This window comes from Nymphaea colorata, chromosome 9 (genome assembly GCF_008831285.2).
Source record: "Nymphaea colorata isolate Beijing-Zhang1983 chromosome 9, ASM883128v2, whole genome shotgun sequence".
In the NCBI taxonomy this organism is placed as follows: Eukaryota; Viridiplantae; Streptophyta; class Magnoliopsida; order Nymphaeales; family Nymphaeaceae; genus Nymphaea; species Nymphaea colorata.
This window is the reverse complement of record NC_045146.1, coordinates 15972997-15996925: the sequence shown is the minus strand read 5'-3', so window position 1 is coordinate 15996925 and position 23929 is coordinate 15972997. Positions and strand designations below refer to the sequence as shown.

Genomic DNA, 23929 nt, shown 5'->3' with positions numbered 1-23929 from the left:
ATCTTGTAGAAAAATTAATCAAGTGTGACGACGTTTTAGTTCTTAGCGTCCCACGAACAAGAAGAACAGACGCGACCCAAAGAAGGCCGCATTTTTATCAGCAACGGACAGTTTTGCACAATTTCAACGGCCTGGAGACACCATTTCGGTGTTCTGAACGTCCCCCGTTTGCATGATCTCCAACAAGCTTTCTGGTTCCTGCTAATGGAAGGGAAAGAAGGTCCAAGTTCCTCCCGTGTATGTGCAGGATTTTCTCCACCTTGCCCGTGCGATGCACAGCCGATCTTCCCAGGGAATCGTTTGGATGGAAGGTGACATTTGCTCATGGGAAAACATTTGCTTCCCATGATACAAAACCAAAGCACTGGCCTAGAAGTGTTGGGTTTTCTTAGCATGATCTAGAGAGGCAGACATGGGTAAACAATGCAGTAAATAGGGAATCTCCATGGTCCCTTGCTATCTGTTTAATCAGGAGCAAGTGGGAGGCATTTTTACACTGTTCTTCATTTTCATGGATTAATGAAGCGCTGGTTTTTCAACATCTAGTGAATCAGAACTCATGATAAACTCAAAACCATTAGGAAGGAACTTAACGAGTAGACCATATTCGTAACGTCTTTACTGTTAGATCCAAGCATCCAAGAGGTCACCACCCATTATCCTGGTTCAAATCCAATCCCTCTGTGTGTGTGTTGACAAGCAATACAGACGTGTATGTCTGTGTATCTGCCCACATAATGCGGTTTTTTGCTATATATAAAGACAGACTTTGTCCTTTCATATGAAGCTTTAATAGCTTCAAGACACGTCGATTGAGATGCAGGGGTTTGAGGTGTTCAAAGCAATACTTTATTTGTTAAGGTTTCAGGTCCCTCGGCATACACACTCTGGGGAAGCCAAACCGAGATCTTGGTGAGAAGTACCATAGTGGCAATAGATAACAAATTGAATGCCAATACCAAGACAAGTAAACTTAGGCAAAAGGACAACTGCACATTGTTTCCATCATGGCTTTAGCTTGAATCCCTGAAGGTAATCAACACATTCGTTCTGTTTTCTAGTAAGTCTAAAAGCAGACTCTGGTTGGTGCTTCCTAATACATCTTCAAATCTGCTGAATCCTATCACATAGATAAAAGTATCCCTAGATCAGATAAAGTCCCCACAAGCTTCAAATGTTCTAGGAAGGCTCTGCCCTCTTGTAGCAGGCCTACATTTGTGTTCGTACTGTCCTCAATCCTGAAGGCAGGGACGTCAATTTTTTGACTTGGACAATGAGAATGGCATTCAAATGAAGATTTCTGGAAGTGAAGGGAGAGAAGGTCGTCATGAACCTTCTCCTGCCTGCTAATGGTGAAGGTCCAAAGACTAATGCAAATAGGTTCAAGCAAAAAGATTAATGTTTCATCTTTCTGAGTTTATGTAATGTTTTCTTCCCCGACAAGTCCACAAGGAACACAGGTAATGGTGAGAATACGTCAACAACATTTGCACAAAACTGCTCTTGGTTACAGAACAACTGCAACTATTTACAAAATGAAAAGACAACATAATAATAATGTTGTGTTGTTCTCTAGCAACGTGGGATCTAGAAACAAAGTTGAACTGATGACTTAAAAAACTTTTTTTCAGATTTATAATACAAGAAATCAGATCTGTCTACTTTGAAAGATGAAAAATTATTGCTAACCAATAGATAATAGCCAAGGTTGGAAAGGCCAGTGACCAAAGATGGACTTGACAAATCCTAAGTTACTTGGATCAGACTGTTAATATAACTGCATCCTTGGCAACTTAAACCTTGCAATATGTATATTGACAGGAACTTCAAATGCAAAAAACAATAAAAAGCATAAGATCAAATGATCAGCGGACAAACCTTATCTAGGAAATATATACAGAAACTGACCAGTCTATATCTATCAAGCTTCAATTTCCTTTTCGTATATTGCAAAACTGATTAATTCTCAAGTCTTAAAAGATATTGTGAAGAAGCATATAATGCGATCCCTAATTTCTTCCTCTTCGTACAAAGATTAAACCACTTAATGACTACACGAGCACTGTTCAGAACGCGTCAATTCTAAGGCAGTTCAAGACTTTCCATCTAAATGGCGATCAACTTGGTGCATTAATGGCTTCAATGACCAGTAGCTGTTTGCATCAAAGCTTTCTTTATCAGCTTGATAATTGCCACTTCTGCTGTACACCTGAATGGTCAAAATTTGAAATAGAGAGTAAAGAAAAAGCAATCACTTGGAAATTCGATCTTGGCCCTCCACTCAAACCAACTCCACAAGACCCATAAAGAAGTAGAAATTTTGGAGGTTGATGGAGTATTTGTTTCCTCCACCAAGTACTTAAGCTTCTTGGCCCTGTTCCCCTGTAGAGGATTCATCATCTGCCAAAGGCATCCGGTCAATACGGTGCTGCTGTATTAAGAAGCCTGATGAGCTTCTGCATCCTTCATGAAACCACACACATGGTCAGATATGTTATTTTCGGGAATAGGTGTAGATGGGGCTGACATGTTCCTAATCCATTGATCAACGTCATCAGCAGAATTAGCAGAATACACTTTCCTTCGCATCTTCGTTAACTGGTCCTCTAGTTCTTCCCTTTCTAGTTCCTGTTTTGATATAATTTCACGAAGTGACTGAATCACTTCTTCATCATAAAGCTGCCTCTGTTGGGCTTCTCTTTGTTGCTGTTGTGCTTGCAACTCTATTAAATGTTTCTCATTTTGTAGTCGAAGTATCATCACCATTGCCTCGTGAGCAGCAGAAGCAGCAGCTTTCCTCTCCTTTTCAAGCTCCAAATAAGCCGCAGCCCGGTAACCTTGTTCAATTTTTATCGCCCTTCTCAATGCAGCAGAATCCAGATCCTGTTCACCTTCAGGATTTTCATGAACTTCAATCTCCGCCATCCTTCGATCAGCTGAAATTTCCAGGTTCAGATCAGCCTCGTCATGGTTGTCATCGATCAAGTCTTGCATTCTAATGCCAGTGCTGCCATCCCTGCATCTGCTCATGGGAAACTCTTCACAGGAACAAGAAACGAAAGAGTCATTGCACATTGGTGATCCATTTCCAGAGGTCCCCTCTCTTGCTTGATCAGACTCTCTGGTTCCATCATGATTTCCCATAGTGAGTCCCTTTGAATCTGCCAGGTATCCATTTAAAGATCCCCTTCCATCACATCTGAAGCCATCAGCTAGATTCTTCTCGAGCTGACCATAGCACCTGTTCAGAGACTTGCACTGGGTACTAATTTCAAAGATTTTCCACCCCAAGAAGAAGAACAGGACCAAGATCACCGTATTCAACATAAGCGAGTCATAAGAAACACATCTACATTCAAATTTTCTACTCTGTTCCGTGCAACTAAATGCTGGTGTTTTTCCCATTTATTCCTCAATAGCATTCAAATATTCCAAAAATTCTAGGAATCGACCATGCAAGTGAAAGAAACAGGATACAAGATCCAAGAACTGCACATATTAATCTTGCTTCAATCCCCAAAAGAACTTCACACTGGCTCACTAGATTAACTGAAGCTACACAGACAAACTTAAGTAAGCAGATATTGTTCCATTCCCTTGGTGGATCTTTCTGAGATTAAAGATTTCTTCAGCACCCCTACACATACACCGGAATCAGTAGCAAGAAATTTCGCAACGGACAATAACCAAAGATCCCCTCCTGATCAACGGTACACGCTGCAGGTATCACAAACGGACATTTCTCTTCAGTTTCCAAAGAAGAAAAAGGAAGAATCAGTGTCGAAGGGCAAAGACATACCAAATGCACGCCCAAAGCATCCCACCAACTGAACAACCAAAAAGAGGAACTTACTCGACTCAATGACTGAACTACCGAATGGTTCTAATATTCCGTCAGCAATTAAGGCCCGTACTGCCGTACATCATCAGAACGATGTGGGACCAGACGGCATGAGAGAGGGAGATAGAGAGGTTCTTGGTGGTGTTTCAGATAAGGGTGCAGAAGCTTTTGAATAAGAGGAAGCTATAAGAATAAGAAGAGGCAGAATTGCTGGTCCAGAGACAGAGAGAGAGAGAGTGATGTTTTTGGTGTATCAGATAAGGGGGCAGGCCGAAGATGAGGTGAGGGGCTTCAGAGAGAAAGAGAGAGAGAGAGTTTTGGTGGTATTCTGAGAAGGGCATGTTGCAGAAGGTGAGCGGACACTGCTTGAATATTGGTAACTACTTCAGGCGTGCAAATCGTAACGCACAGTGGTTCGGTAATTACCACGCAAAAGACGACTCCCTCTCTCTCTCTCTCTAGAAGAGACACGATTGTGTTCTTACCGTTTAGAATGAATTTACCAGTTACGACTCCATACTCGCCATTCCCAGTATTCAATGCATTCCCTCTTTCCCTACAATGTCACCGGTTCCCCAACTATTTGCTTGGATCCATCTGCAGCGTTGCCAACTTTTCGGATTCTATATGAAGTTCTGTTTAAATTGGTAAAGATAGTTTGAACCTGATGGCTCTTTAACTTGGTTACCTGTAATTTTTTTTTTGAATAAAAGCGAGTTCCTCTACTAAATTTTACAAAACAAGCTCGGGAAAACATGTTTTGAGTCAAGAATTGATCCAACTTCACAGCCTTCGTTTTCCCAATTATTCTGCCAAAATTATAACTTAAATTTGCATTTTATGATTCTGAACTTCAGTTCAACCAAGTCTACTTGGCGAAATTTTATAAACACACTACAGAAAGCAACACCAAATCCGACTGCATTCGGGGTACCCTCTCTCTCTCTCTCTCTCTCTCTCTCTAACCACATAGTCATAAATTATCTGATGATAATACAAAATGACATAAGATGTCGCCATCAACGGGGAAGCAAGCGAAAGGACCCCTCAAAGTCTGAACCAGAGGTCGTGTCAGGGAAATTTCCATTCCTAGGTCGAAACTAATTTCAAACGTAAGCATCCTACTTTCGATTGTTCATGCGCACCTCGCTTTTCTACTAAATGGTAACCATTTCTTGGCTTATTCGCAAGTTAAAAATTCAAAAGAATGGCATCAATAGTCTTTTCCTTCTAAGAGTGAATGATGTGTTGCTTCACTTTGAAAGGCCTGTAAAAGTGAAAGTGGAATATTTATTATTTAGCATGATTTCAAGTAGCAGACTTTTCAGCAAAGTATGAGACGCGACCAAGAATCTTACTGACATGAGATTTGTTTTTGGTATTGGAGAGAACATTTTCCTGAGATAAATTCTCAGTCGATACACGATAAAATGTATTTATATTATTGACTTACAAAAGGCAGGTCAGTGGGCAGCCTGGCACATCACAACGGGTGAAAGCAGAGTCGCCGGACAGTACAAGGGACAAGGGCTCTGCAATTTCCGAGTCCAACTTCAGACCCACCGCTTTTTCTTCGTGTTAACCAGTGAACAAGTCCAAATGTGAAGACCCCACTAAGTTTCTGAAAAGATTCAGGTGAAGAATCTTTTCAACTCTTGTTTCATGTTCATGGCTTATCTTGTACTATTATTATCTGAGCAAGTAAGTAGACTCTAGTCTAATACATGGCATCATCCTTAGTCACTTTGTTCTTCATACCTAGACGTTAAGGTATAGGAGAAAAGGTAAAACTTTCTTAATATAGCGATGAGGGGTTACTTTAGTTGTTATTGGTTGTAAAAGGAAAAGAAAAAACTGCCACAATTCAAATTTCTCATGGTACGTCTCGTTGCATAATCTCAACATAATCCCAAAGGGTGTAATTAAGTCTATTGGATGTTTGTCATAAAAGAATTATATATATAACGGTGACTTTGGTTATTGATAGTCACTTAATTATCTAACTAGGGCTGATGGATGGTTAAGAGAAAAACATAAAGAAAAAAGGATGAACTGATATTAGATGCTGAAAATGTTCATCACCTTTTTAATTTCTTGTTTTTCTTTTAATCTTTCATCATGATGGACTGAATGATTTTGATTAGATAGCTTATTAACTTTAGTTATATATATATATATATATATATATATACACCAGAAGCCCATAAGTTAACGTAAAGCCAGTTCCTCCAAAGTGGTATTACCCAGCCCAAACAAGGGAATGCATTATTACATTAAACAAATAAATTCAACCCTTTGATTTTTGCTATATGCTGTTTTCCACTTACGAATTCACTGTTGAAACAAGGACCTTAATGTCAACTTTCATCTGCAATTTTACTAACTTTTATAAAAAAATATATTGCACATCACTTTATATTATAATGAATGATGGCCTCGCTGTTTCGTTCGATTCTTGTAAAACAAGGGGCCACCGGTTGTTTTAGGGGGACTGAATTTTCTGGCTGCGACGAATATGCATCCTGACCGCTACGATCTACAAATATATAGTCACGCAAAGGCCCTTGACATGGTTTTCTGCCTACGATGCGGTCTTGGATCAAACTTTCGATTGAACATTGTTAAATCCATATCCAAATCCACCCCTCTGATCTAAACTTTGACTGGGAAAAATAAAAAGGGGAGGGTGGCTTGCCTATTGAGCTCGACCTCTTCAACTTAATTTTAAACCAAGGGAGCAAGAGATTGATTTCTCATAAAACAAAAAAAGTAAAAATAATTTTATAAATAAAGATAGATACGAAACATACAAATAGTGAAAACTTAAAAGCCAATGACGTTTAAAAAAAAAATTGATTTCTTTTTAATTGTGGGTGCTCTCTGAGCGTCAAGCCTCACGCATCATGCTAACAGTGAACATACATAGAGATGCGACAGCTGTTTAAGAATGAGGCGTGTTGTGATCTAAGAATGTCACGTTAAAATTTGTATCTTGAAAGTATCACGGGCATTTTCTTAACATTGTTCAGCCCATGTTCGTCGGAATGGGTGCCCACTGACAGTCACAGAATGTCCTTCACATCGTCCATAGTAACATCTACAGTTGATCAATTGAAAAAAGGAAATTTCGAGTCTGAAGAAATTGTTGGTGAGTTCATTGTTCATGCTATACTCTGTCCTTCCGAAATCACAATTCAGAGACCAGGTTAAGTTATTAAGTTTATAAACTACAGCAGAATTATATAGACATTTTCCAAACTCTGTACCAATCAAAGGCAAGAGATACGGAAAGATAAGAAACAGAAGTTATTATTTCTAATGAGATTTTATTTTTATCAAATACAGCGTTGCAATGATAAGAAATAGCCCAGATTAAGCACCACGGCATCCGGTTTGGTTCTTTCAGAAACAAGAAATATCCACCTATTTATTGATGAGAAGCTTCGGCATCTTTGACAAACTTTATTTCCCTGAGAGCGATTTCTTGTCATACTTGAGGTCGCGCTTGAACAACATAAATCTGTCCATCTTTCACAACCCCTTCAATGTCCTGGGCAGATCCATATAGACTCTCAATGATTTTCCCAACCTCTGCAATCTTTGACAGTATGGAGGACTGATAGCTTCTATCAACTATTAACTTGTCGGTTGAATAATCCAGAACAACTTTATCCTCTCTGTCCAAGGGCACACTGCACCAACAACCAACAATCATGGTCACAGATGTCGACTGTTTATGACAACACTGAGAGAATTTCAAAGGCCAAAGATCATGGAAAAAAAAAAATTTGTTCATTTCGAAAATTACATTTATGAATAACTGTGTTGGTAATCTAGCATTAGTACTTGCCTGTCATACAGTCCTGCACCAGCATAGCCTTCTAAATCTTCGCCGTTTGAATCTGACCTGAATATGATGGATTTTCTCTTTATGTATAGGCCTATTTGTTTACTCGGGTATCCAGTAACCTAAAAAGCAGAAGCAAGTCAACCACCAACATAAAACCTCTCTCTCTCTCTCTCTCCCTGTGTACAGCTTTTTTAGGGAAAACTGAAGACAGCCATACATGTCTATGCCTAGCTTTTAAACCAGTTAAATGTTCTTCGAAAGTTCCATGCACATATTTTTACCTTGGGCGCCTTCAAATTTGACTTTTTGGTGACAAAGCTCATAGCACGTCCGGGATATGCACCGACTAAGGATTCTCCCAATCCTTTGACCACCTATTGGCAGAAGGAACGAAGTTTAATCCTGGTTCTGGATTAATGCTAAAATACATCTAACATACCTCTGCATATATCTCTGAACTGTCTCCAGATGAAGGATTTTTCGTGTGAATAACAAATGCATAATCAGCACAAACAATTTCTTGGATGAGGACAGCCATACAAATATCCTGGTGATTTACTTTAGCTTTCCTGCTGCTAATATAGGCTCTCTCGTTCCACTTTGAAGCCCATACCTGTTAGGTCAAATTGAAGGTAGTTACTTTGTAGTGCAGAACTATACCTGTTATAAGTTTATTTTCTCACTCTTTTCAGATACAGGAATCAACTGATATGACTACCCTGAAATGGAAAAGAAAAAGAAAAAGAAAATCCAGAAGAGTTGCCAATATGCCTTCATGAGATCACTTCTGCATGTCGAGGAGAGAATATACTGAATGTCTAGCCATTGTTAAATATATAGGGCATCAATGGTATCCTCTGCCTACAACTAGTGTTGCCCTTTCTTCTCTTTACACGGACTGGTGAAGCACGAACCTAAGGTTATGCATACTTAAACTATGGTGCTTACATGCAGACAGGTAATGTTGCATTCCCCAGAAAAATGAACACTTGAAATATGTCTATCATCATCTTCACAAAAACCTTTTGGGAACAAACATGTCTTCAACACAGTCACAATGATATGACATCGGCTAAATCTAAAAGATGCAAAAGCAAACCTTTTTTATTGCTTCCCAGGATTCCTTCCATCTTTTTTCCCCCTCATCACCAGGCCAAGACATGTTTGCGAGTTTCATCTTGTTCTTGAGTTCATTAATCTGCATTTGAAATGTATTTCACCAGAAGAAGGTCTGATTATTTTCTAACGGATTAGGATAGAACAAAGTTACCAAGAATATCATATTGGAAACACGTTCACTACATGAAGTAAATTAAAAGTACCAAAGGACCTAAATTAATTTTGTAGATAGCATACCAGGATTTATTTAACAGGGCATAAGTGATTAAGTTTGTTTCACACAAAAACTTGCATTAGCCAAGATTGGATCAGTAAAAAAGAAAAAGGTGAAGGCAATATGCAAGTGTAGCATTTATAACCATTTTGAAAAGTTTTTTATGGGCACTCTTACCAGCTGAGCGGGTGCTTTCAACTGGAGGACACATTTTTGTATTTCTCGAAGTTTCGAAAGGTCACCAGCATCTAAACATCTGCTCAATGAGGAAATCCTCTTTGCTTCATCCTATACAAACCAAATTCTGTCAATGTAAAGTGTAGATACTAACAAAGCATAGTAAAGGGTGGAATGCTTTTCCTCATTTCAGATTAGGTCACATCTAGAAGCAGCAAAATAACCTGCAACAAAGCCCGCAAACACACGCTATGAAAAGGATAACTGAATATTTGAACTTTTTGTTTCTGTTTCACATGGTTGAAAAATGGTAAAAACGTCATCTGCATGTCCATGACAAGCGTTTGTTGAGATTTATTTGGCAAAATACTCTGTTTAACTATTTCAGCCTTCGGATGTGCACGAGTCTGCATATGCGCAATGAGATTATTTTTAGCAAATTTCAATCTTTGCAATTATTTTTTTGACTGACTCCAGATTACAGTCAACTACAGTGGCATTTTGGTCAAATTTGTCAAATTTTGTTACCAGTCATCTACCTTTCAGGATAACCTAAATAGTGAAGAATGCCAATGGATCCCCATCATAGCTCCCTTTTTTGAATAATCCCCTTTCATATTGAAGCAGACTCAAAACTTCCCAATATCGAAATCACTTGCACACACAAGCTTCAGTTACCCAAAACAGTAATTTTTCAGTGTGAAACTACAAGGTCTATTTATAATTGGTTTCATTTATGCAATAAACCACAGTTGACTTCATGCAAATATAATGATCAACCAAGTTCAAATGAAAGAAGCAGAGTAACCTTGATCAGTATGGCACAACCTGCAAATAAAATGAGAAAATTACCTTATTCTCAACTAGCATCAGAATGGTCTCGAATACTCCAAAGGGGATAGCAATAGATGTTGGAACATGGACCCAAGGTGGTAATTTTCCTTTGAGGTATCTTAAGTTTCGTGATTTGGCACCCACCTGTAAGGACGAGATAAGGTCAAAATGAAGCAATGACCATCTTGAAACCAAAGAAGGCTGTCAAACCAACAACTAGTACGTACGAAATAAACATGACAAGTGTAAAAGAGTTCCAAATGCCCCACATGCATCGAGGTTCACATATTATTTGCAAAGGCTACACACATGCATGTATAAAAAAAAACATAAAAAGATAATACTGTAGAAATTATGAAAATAAAATGCTTAATGGAGATATCACATGGTTTCTTGTTATTTGCTGCAGCTGGTAAGTTTTAGCATATATTGGAAATTTTGACTGGAAGCAAGCAGATATTTTGACATGTTAAGAACATGTAATGTAACAACTGCTCGAGCTGCGTTCAAGTCTGAAAAGGTCTGGCCCAAGCTTAGCCTGAACTTGGCTCAAGCTATAGTCCACTAACTTGAACTTGGCATGGACAAACTCCAGCCTAACCGACCCAAACTAAAGAATCTCTACTTTTGTAAAATTTATTTTGAAGAGACAAGAAGAATGCCAGCAGGAGTGTGTGTGCGTGTGTATATATACCGACACACAAACACACACATATAGATAGACCAACTAAATGAGTTCACCCTTCGGTTAGAAATCAACTCATTCGTCTGAGCTTATACAAGTCGAGCTCAAGTTACTTGACTCACTGTCCAGCCCTAGCTATAGGATATGAGAACCATTTTCAGTGACCTTTCCTAGAAAGCCCAGGAGTCATAAAACCTAAAATATTAGAAGTGTATATATCATAATTAGTGTTATCAATTGTCTATTTCAGTTACTCAGGCAATGCGAGCTGCTTGCAAATAGAAATGAGGTGGGTAACATTGGAACGTTTTAAGTGGAAAATAGAAGAGACTGTATATCAGCATGTGAGTCTCATATTCGTTCTGTAATGGTTCATAGTAGCAGTCCGTTACAATCCTGGCCATACATTTTGCTATTTTGATAGTTACTCGTTCCAAAATTCTTACCAATCTTATTTTATGTGACTTGATATGGAAGACGGCAGCATAAATTACTGTTCTAACCAATTCCACTGTTGCATATCCTTTAGTTCAAGGATGTCGATTTTATTTTAAAAGAAAATAAGGGAAAACTGGAAATATGTAGTGTTTATCCTGGTCTTAGTGGGAGGATGTTCTACTTTACAAACCCAGCTTGCAAAAACAGGTACTGCAACTACAGACAATTCTGGGGACAATAGGAGAGTATTTCTTATTCATCAAAAGGAATGCATTTGGTCAAGGGGCGAATAAATGACTTGCATGCCTTTCTATTCATATCCATTTGGTATAACATTAGAATTTCATTCATCTTAACCAAAAAAGAAAAATGAAATGTCCTCATGCTTTGGTGAGCAAAATTAAGCATCGTCTACAAATACTTACAGTTTCAATGGTGAATTCATCTAATGATATGGCATATCTACCACCGAACTTTTTTTTCTTAAGTGAGAATCCATGAGGAATTGAGCACACAACTGAGGAATCAAGTGATAGACTTGGATTGATCGATTCACTGCAGGTTTAGAAAAGAATAGCCAAATAAGGAAGAAAAAAGGGGTGGAGATAAGACATGGAAAAACAAAATATGTTGGCAGATTTGGACACTTAAGTTGCATACCTGTAAACCAATTGTCCTCCACTAGGCCGTATAGTTATCGCTTTCCCTTCCTTTGCTCTCAGATCCCTGAGGATGCTTTGATCAAAGCAAGTAGCAAAGCACACCTGCAGTATCCTTATCGAACTTCAATAGCAACCCATGAATGTTCAAATCCAAAAATGTGATGATGCTCCTTAGTGCCCAGTGCCAGCATCCTGTATTTCATTTTAAGCAAGAACTTTCCAACCATTTGAACACATACTATGCAAGTTACACCTGTAAGCTATGGTAAGCAATGGGAACTGAATGATGAGTAAGCACGTGCAGTCACATACTTTCTGATATTGCAACAACAAAAATGTGTAAACAACTCCAGTAAGCCTTCTAATATATACTATTAACAAACTGTTTCACCTACCATACCTGGCTGTTCCTTGCACGCACTGAAATGTGAGAAAGAATATCTGGCATGTCAGGTGTCAAGACAGCAACTACACCATCAGGAATTTCTTCGTCTCCACTCACTCTATTTGCAATTATAATGGTAGGCCTCTTATAAATAGTAGATTGAAACTTAAAAAGTTCATCTACAACAGTCACGAAGCCACAAACTTCAACAGAACTGATGATCTGCCAACTGCATGAGTTTAAAGAAAAAATCTCGATTTTCATCATGGAACTTCAAAAAAACAAGATATGTCCGTAAATCCCAAAGAAAATGACCAAAAGTGTTCCTAGATTGAGGACAAAATGATACAAAAGAAATTCATTCAGTCAAGATAGACAAATACTAGTCAAAATGACTATAAGCAAAGATGTTCAGTTGGGGAGCTAGCTACCAGCCTAAATTTGCAAGTTTACGGACGACAGGATCAAGATGATTGAGAAGCACAGAGAGGCATGCATCTGAGCCACCCCGTATTAATTCCTCAGTGAAAATATCAATCTAGAAAAGGAAAATAGAATTAAGTAAATATTTCCACTTTTCACATAAGGTGACATGCATGAAAACAGCCAAATGAACTATTGACGAAATTGCAGTAAGCCAAAATTTTCTTTCAATGAGCCAAGAAGGAGGGCACTCGTCAGTAAGAATATTGTAACATGCAAGAGAAAGAAGCCCCTACCGCCCATTTTTCAACTCCTAGCAGGACACCAAGATACTGTGTACTTGGTTGAATATTCGTGTGGTAGTAGTCAGCCTTATCTAACAGTGCAAGACGTACTCGGTCCATGACAGCCTTCGTTTGTAAAGCCCACTGCTCGCCATTTTGTTTGCACAACTCGCAAACACGATACCAGTCCTTTGTAAAAGCACAAACATAAAAAGAAATAAATATTAATGCAAAAACGCAACTAAGCACATGGTAAATCTAAATTTTGGGAAATAGACAAGTTACAACTGGATAAAGACAGCAAAAGTCATCAAGTATGTTAACAAAGTTTGCTGGATACATGTAAGAATTTCATGGTTAAAAATGAAAACAAGAAGCAAAGCAAGGAAATAAAATAACTAAAATCATTTGGTTGCCAGAGGAATGAGAATAGATTTACAAATGAGAAAAGAAAATGGACGAATTCACTCCAATTTTGGTATTCAAGCTTGTCTCTCCATTGGAAAAATCTTGAAAATGACTCAACCTTCTGAATTCTTGAGGGAACAAATTTGTGTACCTTTATGCAATAGATGAAATCTTCATTCTTTGCAGATGATAAGCAGACATTTTCAAGCACCAAAGAGAATAAGTACATAATAGCCTGTGGCATCAGTAAAAAGATGAGCTTCAGAGGAACAAAAAACAATGCAGTAAATTTGGACATAAATAAATGTTGGATAAATTTTCCTACTCATCCTTCACCTGTCAAACGAAGAAAGAACAATACCTGAGGCTGACCATTCTTGAGGGCATCATATCCTCTTTCCATGCAAGTCCTGACAGTTGAATCCAAAGCAATATCCAGAAACAAAAGATCCTTTGACCTTCCTTGTGATCTGAGCAAAATGGGTCGTAATGCTACACGAGATACCAATATTTTCTGTAGGAACCATTGGAAATTAATTTTTTTTTTTATGAGACCTGTAAAAGAGCAGTGCAGGCAGCGGAAAGAACTATCTTATTTGTATTTGAACAGAGCATGTACTTCATAGGGATAACCTATAGTTTCCAGAAGTATCATCACTCCCTACTTTCATAACCTCCACGAGGAAGTGTTCTTCACTTATGAAAGTCATGCATGCATGTCCAAATTTTCATCTAATACATATATCATCAGCATATAATAAAAATTTGCTTTTTTGTTGAGAAACAGTATGACCAACTACAAACACTTATATCTTTGTCAGAATATGAAGCCTTGACAGATGGATAAAGAAATAATCAATGGTTGAAGTTTGAACCATATGTTCTGCTCTTAAGTCATACTTTTAAGTTTTAACATAGAAATATCACGAGAATATTTTCTCTTCATTAATTATTTGAAGATCTCCATCTAGAAACATTTAATGTTGAGCTAGAATTCCAATCGATTTTGACAGTAGATGAAAGCAGAATAATTGATGTGTCTGCTCTGAATTGTAAGTCATACAACAAAAGGCAAGTTAATTTCTTAAATTTATCCCTTTGCTAATAGTCAAACTGGATTGTTCAATCATCGATGCTTCCACTATCCTTATATATAATTATGTATACCATCTAAATTCAAGTAAGCTGTGACTAATGATCCTTCAAATAACTTGTACATGAGCAATCTCTATGGCCTCAATCCATCTAAAATAAGTGTGATTGTTAAAGATCTTGGTTCCATTTATTCATACAAATTACAGCAAAACTTAAATCTCGATAATGGGGCTTGTAGTTTACTTATTCAGATGAAGGTTAAGGAACTTTCTATGACCTTCTTAAGGTCTATGAAGAAAAAAGAAAAACAGAGAAACTGCACATAAAGTTCATCTGAGACACGACATCCAGAAACAGATTATTTGAATGTCAAAGGTGCCTGCAAGTGCCCATAACTAAAAGCAGTAACAAGAGTCTTGTGCCATTGCCTAGTCATGGAAGCCTCAGTGATATGCATCACGTTCAAGGGACACTTTGCGATTCTACTTGTCCTTTAGTATTCCTTACATCATCTCATGCATCAGAGAGAACTTGGGCAACAAGCACACAATCCCTATCTAAACTTTCTCCATAAGTTTGTACATCTGGATTTGCCCCCACATGTTTGAGAGTTTGCATGAAGAGACTCTACCTATGGGTATCCTCCCAACTCAGCAAGTTGTTTGGAATGGCTTTAGGACAAATGGATATCATGTTCCAGGGGAACTTCTGTTGAGTTTTCTAACTTACCTTTTTGACAATAAATCCTTAATATGAACTTCATTTGAAATGGCGATGAGTCCACAATAATGTTCGGGAGTTGTAGACTCTAGCCCACACTTGCAGTAAAACCAACCTCATGAGACAAATTGGTTGTGATATTTACAGCCATTGATGATTATTTCTTCTCCAAGCAGAAAAAGTTAGGTTGCAGACCTTAGAACTTGGATGTCACAAACTTTGGGTTTAGTGACACTATCTAGGCACATTAGTGGATCCACCCAAAATTTTCAGGACCAGAATATGTTATTCTAGATGCTGTGATTTAGTATACATAAACACAGAACATACTAGAAGCAGAATTTAATATATTAAAATACTTCAAAATGATAGAGAAGCAGATGTGGGATTGTAAAAATGACCAGCTTTTATCTTGGAGTTCCTGAATGCTACTGAGTGTCAAACATGCCACAAACAACCCGAATACTGAGAAGTGCTATCCTTATACAGGTAACAGGACATCCCATCTTTATCTGGTCTTCTAAGCGCAACCCTATGAATAGGTAAATCCAGGTTCTTTTCTAGTACATGAGGGACAGTGTTATTTTGAATGGTTGGTTTCCAGTCATCAAGGTGAGACCTTCTATGGAGTATTGGGCCAGAGACACCATTACCAACGGTTAGCTACTACATCCTGATCAATTTTCTCATAGTTCATCCCACACAACAACTTAACCAATGCCCACAACTACCAGAAGATGAACAACACTGTCCACAAAAGCTATCGCACTTTCAGCAGATAATATTGGTTCACACCATACAATACCAGGGTATGGTGCTTCCATCTCCAACTTTGCATGTGAAAGAACGTGCAATTGCATGAGGCATTTCCTTTTCCATGTGCATGCAGGTTACCACTGAAAATAAAGAAAATTTATTGACAAGAATACCTCCAATAGAGGACCAACATCACGGTCATCAACATGTGCTTGCACAAACTGGAGGGATTCCTGGATAAAAAAAAAATACTTATGTTACGCTCAAGGCTATGAGACACAATTTCATTAAATTATTCATCAATTTGTTGCCAATTTGTCATTAATTTGAAGAGAATGGCTTTTCAAATAGTAGTTCGGATTTCTGCAAAAGTAAATGTTATCAGATATGATATTACCTGTAATGATGGGGGTAGGCCACTGTTGCTACCATAATGTGCAAATACTGCATCCTATGATTTTGAAATTTGAATCAATATCAAACAATACTTCAAGTAAATGCCAGAAACCTCTTGATCAACCAATGAGAATGAGGTAGTTCTGACCAACCTCTTGATGGTGAACTGGTTTCCCCAAACAAGCTGCAATTGCAGCATCAAGATCTGCACCAGAGTGAACAGCCTAAACAAAATTGACAAATATTTAGCAGTGACCAAGTTATTTGATCTGATGTAAAATTATGGCCCAGCAATTGGAGTGACTACCTTGTGACCATGTGGTTTGATGCATGATATCATATGAAGTACCTACTCAGTATTCTGAATGACCAATTGTACATACATTTGTTTGTTACGTGCATGTGTACTAAAAGAAAACATAAATAGCTTATAGTGCACTGAACTGGTTCCAACCAAGCATGTCCTATCCTGTATTCAGAATATATGAATCACAAAACACATGCACGTGTGATCTAAGAAAATCAACATATTCTCATTTTCTTGGACAGGTCCCAGCCAAACAAAGTCCAAAGCCAATAGCAACTACTTAAATTATTCATCCACCTAAAGATAAGTTCTTGATACTCTGAAAAAGTGGCCTTATTTATACTTATAGTATGATAACATGCATTCCCATCTATTTGTTTTCCTGGTGCGCAACCACTTCAGACCTAGAAGAGCAAGTATGCATAACTTTGAGATTGGCAAGAAACTACTGTGGATAACAATGTTCACGTGTTCTTTATATGGAACAAAGAATCTCTTGAAAAATGAACTAGATCATCATGGAAGTGGCTTTTGCCATTTTCAATGAAAGGCATGTTACCGACAGGAAATCTACAGTTGCTATTGTATATCACAAGAATGAACCCTATTGTTTACTGCAGCTCAGAAACAAACTACTGAAAGCTGTTAATACTTTATTCCCAATGCACGTTTGATGCATGTGAAAGAAACAAGAATGCCCCAATAAGCAGCCATGCAATGGAATTTTCTTTTTCCATCTCAATATGCCGCAAGGGAAAATTGCTGACATTGCAAGCATATTTGACTAATAAAAGTGGTATAGTCCATGTGCAAAAGCAAGAAAAATGACAAAAAATAAAGATGTTATTGATATATGTCATTGTGTATGCAGAATCCTCTAAAAAATGAACAAATAGTGCAACTGCAACAGTGCACCATATAAACCAAAAATGGTGCTATAAACCAAAAATGGTGCTATAAACCAAAAATGTTAAGTCTTAACCATTAGAAATAACTTGCGTCACTGCACTCTTATAGAAAGATAATTCCTAGTTTACAGGACCAACAATGGTAGCAGACCAGCATGTTTAATAGCTCACACTTGAGTTTGTGTCTATGCATAAAAGGAGGTAATATATCATGCCATTCAACTTCATACCTTCAATGTCTTTAAGTAGGATGTCAGATCACGAACAAGACCATCTTTAGAACTGGATGTGAAGTAAGGCTCTGATCTTATTGGACGGTCATAGCTTGCAAGTCTTTGTTTAGTAATGCCATTTGCATTCAATGTCCTCCAATAAACATCTATTTTAAAATCAGCTTTAACACAGTCCAATAGAGCCTGGACCAAAAGGTTCAAAGAAACTTGAGTTGATCATTATTTTTGAAAAATGAGAATGTGTTCAGGGAAAAGAAAAAATTACTTGGCAGATTATGACATCATCGGGGCTTGTGTTGTTGTGCAATTTTTGATGCCACTCCTCCATCATTCCACCTTTACAGCCATTTTTTCTCTGCATAATGATGACTTTTGAGATCATAAAGTTTGTCACAAGCATCATTCTAAGAGAAAAAAGTAGAAGAAACCACATACAGGGAGTTGCTACCTGAAGCACCAGAATTTCATCTCGTATTCTCTGTCCCACATCACCTTGGCCTCCACGTCCTACGGAGGACATAATGAGCCTGACAATTTCTCTTAATTCCACTCTATCAGCATATATTCTTTGCAATAAATCTGTGAGCCTGTCTTGAGATGCACTAATCTCACTGTACAGTCCAAAAAGTTCCACTGATTAATTTAATACAAAGGGAAATGCAATTACAATAAAACAGAGAAGCACATACAGCTTCTTTACAATACGACCAGAAAATGCTAGAGGCTAATGAATAATTACAGTGATTCATTGACATAATGAAACACAAAACTTAATGCTAGTTTCTGCTCACGAGATGGACTAAGTTAAATAACAGATAAATGCAAAAACAGCATCATGCAGAAAAAATGAACATTGATGTTTGACAAGTCTCACCATCTAAGTCTAGACAATGGGCAGAAAAACACATGCCTGCACAGAGGGAGAGAAGGGAGGAAGGGGAGGATATGGCTCTATTTGGATTCCAACCCAGTAAAAATTGAGCCATAAGAGTAACCTCATGTGACCCGTAGAATATAATATGCATAAGGAGCTTTGCTTGGTGCACTAAGCATGAGAAATGGACTGACACATGTTTGTTAGGATGCTGAAAGCTTCAAGGTCGATTAAGCTCATATGCTAATGTGGAGAACAACTGGGGTTGTACTTGTACCACATTACTGTCAACTAGAAAACTGCTTACAAATGACTGGCTATGGACTAGGGCTAACACTAAAATATAATGTAATGGAATTTCAGAAAAGCAAATGGCCCCCAAAAGAGCAGTCTAGAATGGAAATACCTACCGTGGTTTTACATTGTAGTTCTTGTTCCATGTGAGTTGTCTGGTAGCCATGAATCTCAGCCAAACAAGAATTCCTATGAGACCCAGCTCCCCTTCTTTAATGGCCCGCTGTGTCAACTCTGTTGCAATGTTAAATCTGAAAAGCCACAGTCATGCCCCAAAAAAAAAAAAAGCAAAACAACTTTTAGATGTGCCCAAAGGCTGAAACTTACATCCATATTTTACCCTTAAAGATTTCAACGATTCTGAAGTTACAAAGAAAGGATGAGTGGCACATGAATGGTACAGCTAACCAATTCTAGACTAAACATCATATGCACAAAAAATCACCTGTGCATTAGTGATCTCTCAGCTTCCTTCTCTTTTTCAGAAATTTCATCAAGCAACCACTTGACAAATTTATCTCCTTCTCCAGATCCCTGCTCTACAAAAGACCAAGAATCGTGTTAATCAAATGTGGAATCACAAACCTAAGCTAAGCCAAAATCATTTGAAAATTAGCTGATGCAAGAAAATGGCACATTATCAATTTTACATAAAAAGGGAACACATATATATCCTTAGAATATTACTCTTTGCAGATGATGGGTGACCATACACTCATCTAGGACATCACTCATTTAGGACAAAACAGTAGGCACTTAGGCAACATATGACTAAGAAAAGGAGTGCAGCGAGAATATTGAACAACCTTTCCACATTTTGAGCCCAGTAATTGAAGATTAATTTGAAAATTTGATCCATTGTTTTTTATCCAGGAAGATCCAGTCCACAGTATAAACTGCATTGCACTGACATTGCTTCTACCGAAATTTATATCCACGAACTGTCACAGAAAAGCGAAAATGTGCATATTAGGAGCTCTCAAATATATAGAATTACCAGCAGCCAACAGCTCTAAAAGACAGTTCTACAACATCCATGGACATATTTACATATTGGCTCTCTCATGAACACAGTAATGCAATAATCATGCTACCCACCAAGGCTGGGCATTGGGCCAAGTACCCGACAGACCAGTAGGGTGCCAGTCCGAATGGGCCAGGCTGAGGCACAGAAATCGGTCCGTCGGGCTGAGATTTGTTAGAACCGACCAAACAAGTTAACAGGCCAGGTCCGTGTGCTGCCTTCGGTCTAATGAGCGCCATCAGGCCTAATGAGATTTGTCCTTTTTTTATTTTTTATTTTCATTGTTTAATATATATCAACTGGCATATGGGTTTCATGAGGAAAACTCGAGTAGATTGATGTTCTTTTTATAATAGACTAAAAGGTTAACCCTCTTTAGTTTTCATCAGTGCAGGAATAAAAAGGTGAGGCCTTTCTTTTTGTCTTTTTCCACGCCTTTTTAAAAAGTCTATGTTTTGAAAAGCTGCATGTTGTTCAATGTTAAGGGAGTTTAGTTCAGTATTGATGGCCATTGAAGAAGGCCTCCATGGTGAACAATTATAAAAAGAGCTCTTGTGAGTTGTATCTTGAGGTCTTTAAATAAGGTAAAAAAAATTAATAAGAAAATAGTCAGGCCGCGTACTGAGCAACAATTTCAGCCTGATACCTGATAAATCCCAGGCCTGGCCCTGCCTGACCCAATTATTAATGGGCCCGGTGAATATCCATTTGCGCCCACTGGGCCCTTATCGCGCTGCCCAGCCCAACTGGATGCCAAGCCCTAGATACCACAAGTTTAAATTCATAAAGCTTTTCCATCTAAGTGGAGAAAATTATACCTGTAAAGCTCCAGCTGCACTGGCAATATCCTTAAAGTAAGTTTGACATGCACAATCTAGCATCCTTGACTTTTCAGGTACAATTTCCAAAGGAGGAACCTGCAGCTTAAAACGTGAACATGTAGTACTATCTCTAATGATCAATCACCAACTTCAACAGTAATCTGAACAGATATATTATTTTATTTCTCCAATATTCCAAAATACAAGCAAATAATGCTTCCGAACAATGGGAAGCAAGTTGGAGCAATTCACACATTTTTTTATTTAAAGCTGTGAGAGGAAACCAGAATACTTATCCTTGAAGCAGGTCACAGCCACCAAACCCATATACGTAGGTAGGTTACAATGACCACTGAGAAATTCAGGGAAGCATGCTAAAGAAATCAAGGAGAGTTTGTGCTTGACTCACCAACCATTCACCTGATGATGGCTTCACTATCCCCCAATGAAGCACAAGATTTCCTTTCATGTTCACCACAAACAGCATATGATTTTCTTCCTTAATAGTACCTTGGAAAACCTGTCCCAGTAAAATGAAGATGAAACCGCACAATAAAGGGAAATAAAACCTTTCAAATCCATGTGAACTTTCTTAAACTGACCGTCAGTTCTGTATTGCTATCATTCAGTTTGTGCCTTAGGACCTCCACTCCTCCATCTAAATGGCCAATGGACTTCTCAATTAGATTCAGCATCGTTGGAGGTGATAATTTGGTGGCCTTCTCATGTGATTCAGGACATTTATTCAACCACTCGGAAACATCATGTCTTCTAAAGGAAGGGGAATTCAAGAGTCCATCAGTTTTCTTATAATCAGCTTTTTCATTGCTTTTTGCTTGCAAAGAATTCTGAAGTTCTGATATGGAAATTCCTTTTGCTAACTGATCCTGAAGCTCCCTCATCGCATAATTGTAGTCTTGCTGCAAATTTAAATAAGTGTTAGAATAACCACATTAAAAGAGTACATAACATTCAGAGGTCGAAAACTACCTTAATGCCATTTTAGCAGGCTGAGAGCTCGCATTTAAATTTACATAATAAATGTCAACATGGAAGATTAAGTCTAGGATCATAAGGAAGTCACAAATCTTCAGCTTGTCTTTAATAGCAAGTAATTTAAGAAAAAATGAACTTTACTAGAAATATACAGTATATGCATATGGTGTTCCATAAAATGTAAAGTTTCAATTTTAAGGAAAAGTCAACTAAAAATTTAGGTGTTCCGTTCTTGTTCAAATAACTGATATGCCTTCTTCTTGCTCCAACATTTGTTTCTGGAATTCTTATAGGCCCACTTGCGGGTGAAGATGCATTTTAAGGGTAGCACATGTCCTCGTGTTACCATACACAAAATGTCAAAAACTCATTTATGGAAATCTTGCTAGGCTTACTTTTGCTATTTCTTGTTTCTCAACTGTTTGAGTAGGTTCACTATTCCATCTGTCAAAATGTTCTACTCCAACTAGTTGCTTTCATCTCTTTTGCTACATTGGCCTCCACCGCATAACCCTGGCCAAAGTTTGTTATGATCGGGAACTGATTTCTTCATCATGTTGATAACCATCTTCTAGTTTCCAGCGTCATGCTACAGTTATTCATGACTCAATCATTGCTAATTTGAACTTAAGAAACAATGTAAGACCTACAGGTCAAAACCTTCGTATGCCCCAAGCTGGGTGTATTTGTATGAATTTCAACCAAATTCATGTTTACAACTAGGATCACGCATTGGGTATATGTTGCTTTTACCTTTACAGTATCCCAAAAGAGAGCAGGAGAAACAAGAAGCAATACCTTTGCTTGCTCTGGCGAGTTCCTAGGCCTTCCCTTGCTCTCCCATAGCAAGTATGCTTTCTGTTCTACCAGCTCAGGAGGTATAGATGCATTAGAAGGACGTACATCTTGCTTTGATATGTCAATCTGGAAGTTCTTGTTATTATGTTTAAACCTGAAAGTTTTCACAACGGAGTAAGCACCCGTAAAAACGTCCTAAGACGCCCCATAGTTCTGGCGCCATGTAAAAAACCAAACCCTATTGACGACCAACCATTTGTTATGTGCTTCATCCTTAAGAACAAATTCAACAGCGTGCAATTTAGGATCCCTTACTTCAATTGTGACTAGAAACATATCACCACTCTGCAGTTCAAATACAAAAAGCACATTAGCATCCAGGAAATGAGTCGTTGCTACAGATACATAGAAATTGCACTAGAAGGCGGAGCAAAAATCTTTCGAATTTTGTGGAAACAACCTATAAATTACTCATAAAGAAGATAAATAAAAGCTAGCAATCATGGGTTTACAGTCATAGAATTCATCGACTACATCGGGCATCCATAACAGATTCAGCTCAGCCAATTGGGCAATGAAGGCTGTACCTTAGTAAATGGAGTCTGCAAGGCCCAGTCCCTATAGTTCTTTGTCCCAGGCGGACGATCCGTTGGGAGCACCCAGTTCCTGATCAAAGAGTTTATAAATTCCGACAATGTCAATTCGTCCAATAGTAAAAGAAAAACAGGAATTCTAGATTTGAAGCTCACGTGCTCGCAGGATAAAGTCCACCCCAGTGAAGAACTAGCGGCCTGGAACAGTTAGAAAGCCGGAAATCAACCCTAGTCACATAACCGTTCACATTCCTGAGCACATTAACCTACAAAATCGAAGAAACTATCGTAGACTGAGAACAGTGGTCACAAAATCACAGTTCCAATAAAACCGACGACAGCAAGCCTGCCTGCAATTTAGATCCTCCTTCGATGTCAAATTTGTGAAGGACCGTCGACATCCCTCGGAGAGGTAAGCGGCCGATCGCAATTCCTCGTAATCAAAATGGATGGACGTATAAGGAAGAAATGAGATTCAAGCTTTATACAAAATCTTGGAAAGAGACGGTGGATGACGAATCCTATTCTTAACGGCAGCTACGAAAAAGACAATCAGAAAGACGAAAAGCGGATTCTTCTTTCCGGAAAAGGAAGAAAAGATAACTCGGATTCTTCATCGGATGAGATCGCGAAGTGGGCGACATTCTTTCTGTGCGCGGGAAATAGGACTTTAATTACGAGACGAATTGTGTTCTGTACCGTTAGCGTTTCTTGAACGCTATCCCGCGCTGACTCCGCTGAGTGGCAGAACGGCAAGAAGAAACGCCTTTGAGGTCGAAGATTGGTTTGAGTTT

At 38.3% G+C, this 23929-nt stretch overlaps 2 protein-coding genes across 4 annotated transcripts; both read right to left on the bottom strand.

The window, feature by feature from the left end:
- Window positions 1–1915: 1915 nt before the first annotated feature.
- Window positions 1916–4393, bottom strand: LOC116259951 (uncharacterized). 3 transcript variants are annotated; one of them, XM_031637985.2, is made up of 2 exons: window positions 3800–4393; window positions 1916–3717 (listed from the first exon to the last, which is right to left on the bottom strand). In XM_031637985.2, the coding sequence occupies exon 2, from the start codon at window positions 3403–3405 to the stop codon at window positions 2437–2439; it is 969 nt and encodes a 322-aa protein (XP_031493845.1). In that variant the 5' UTR covers window positions 3406–3717; window positions 3800–4393; the 3' UTR covers window positions 1916–2436. The 3 variants fall into 3 exon arrangements, with proteins under 3 accessions (XP_031493845.1, XP_031493847.1, XP_031493846.1); XM_031637987.2 differs by having other exon boundaries at window positions 1916–3744; window positions 3854–4393; XM_031637986.2 differs by having other exon boundaries at window positions 3854–4393.
- Window positions 4394–7049: 2656 nt separating this feature from the next.
- LOC116260983 (alpha-glucan water dikinase 2) lies at window positions 7050–23795 on the bottom strand. The gene is made up of 31 exons (XM_031639540.2): window positions 23486–23795; window positions 23292–23401; window positions 23130–23208; window positions 22796–22887; window positions 22543–22696; window positions 21351–21668; window positions 21158–21268; window positions 20746–20844; window positions 19710–19844; window positions 19349–19437; window positions 19020–19154; window positions 18184–18346; window positions 18001–18090; window positions 17733–17918; window positions 16440–16511; window positions 16289–16342; window positions 16065–16124; window positions 13682–13834; window positions 13472–13555; window positions 12925–13101; window positions 12637–12743; window positions 12221–12434; window positions 11819–11922; window positions 11584–11713; window positions 10054–10179; window positions 9202–9312; window positions 8791–8889; window positions 8131–8304; window positions 7973–8065; window positions 7692–7810; window positions 7050–7533 (listed from the first exon to the last, which is right to left on the bottom strand). Exons 1-31 carry the CDS (start codon window positions 23534–23536, stop codon window positions 7329–7331), a joined length of 3894 nt encoding a protein of 1297 aa, XP_031495400.1. The 5' UTR covers window positions 23537–23795; the 3' UTR covers window positions 7050–7328.
- Between the last annotated feature and the right edge of the window lie 134 nt (window positions 23796–23929).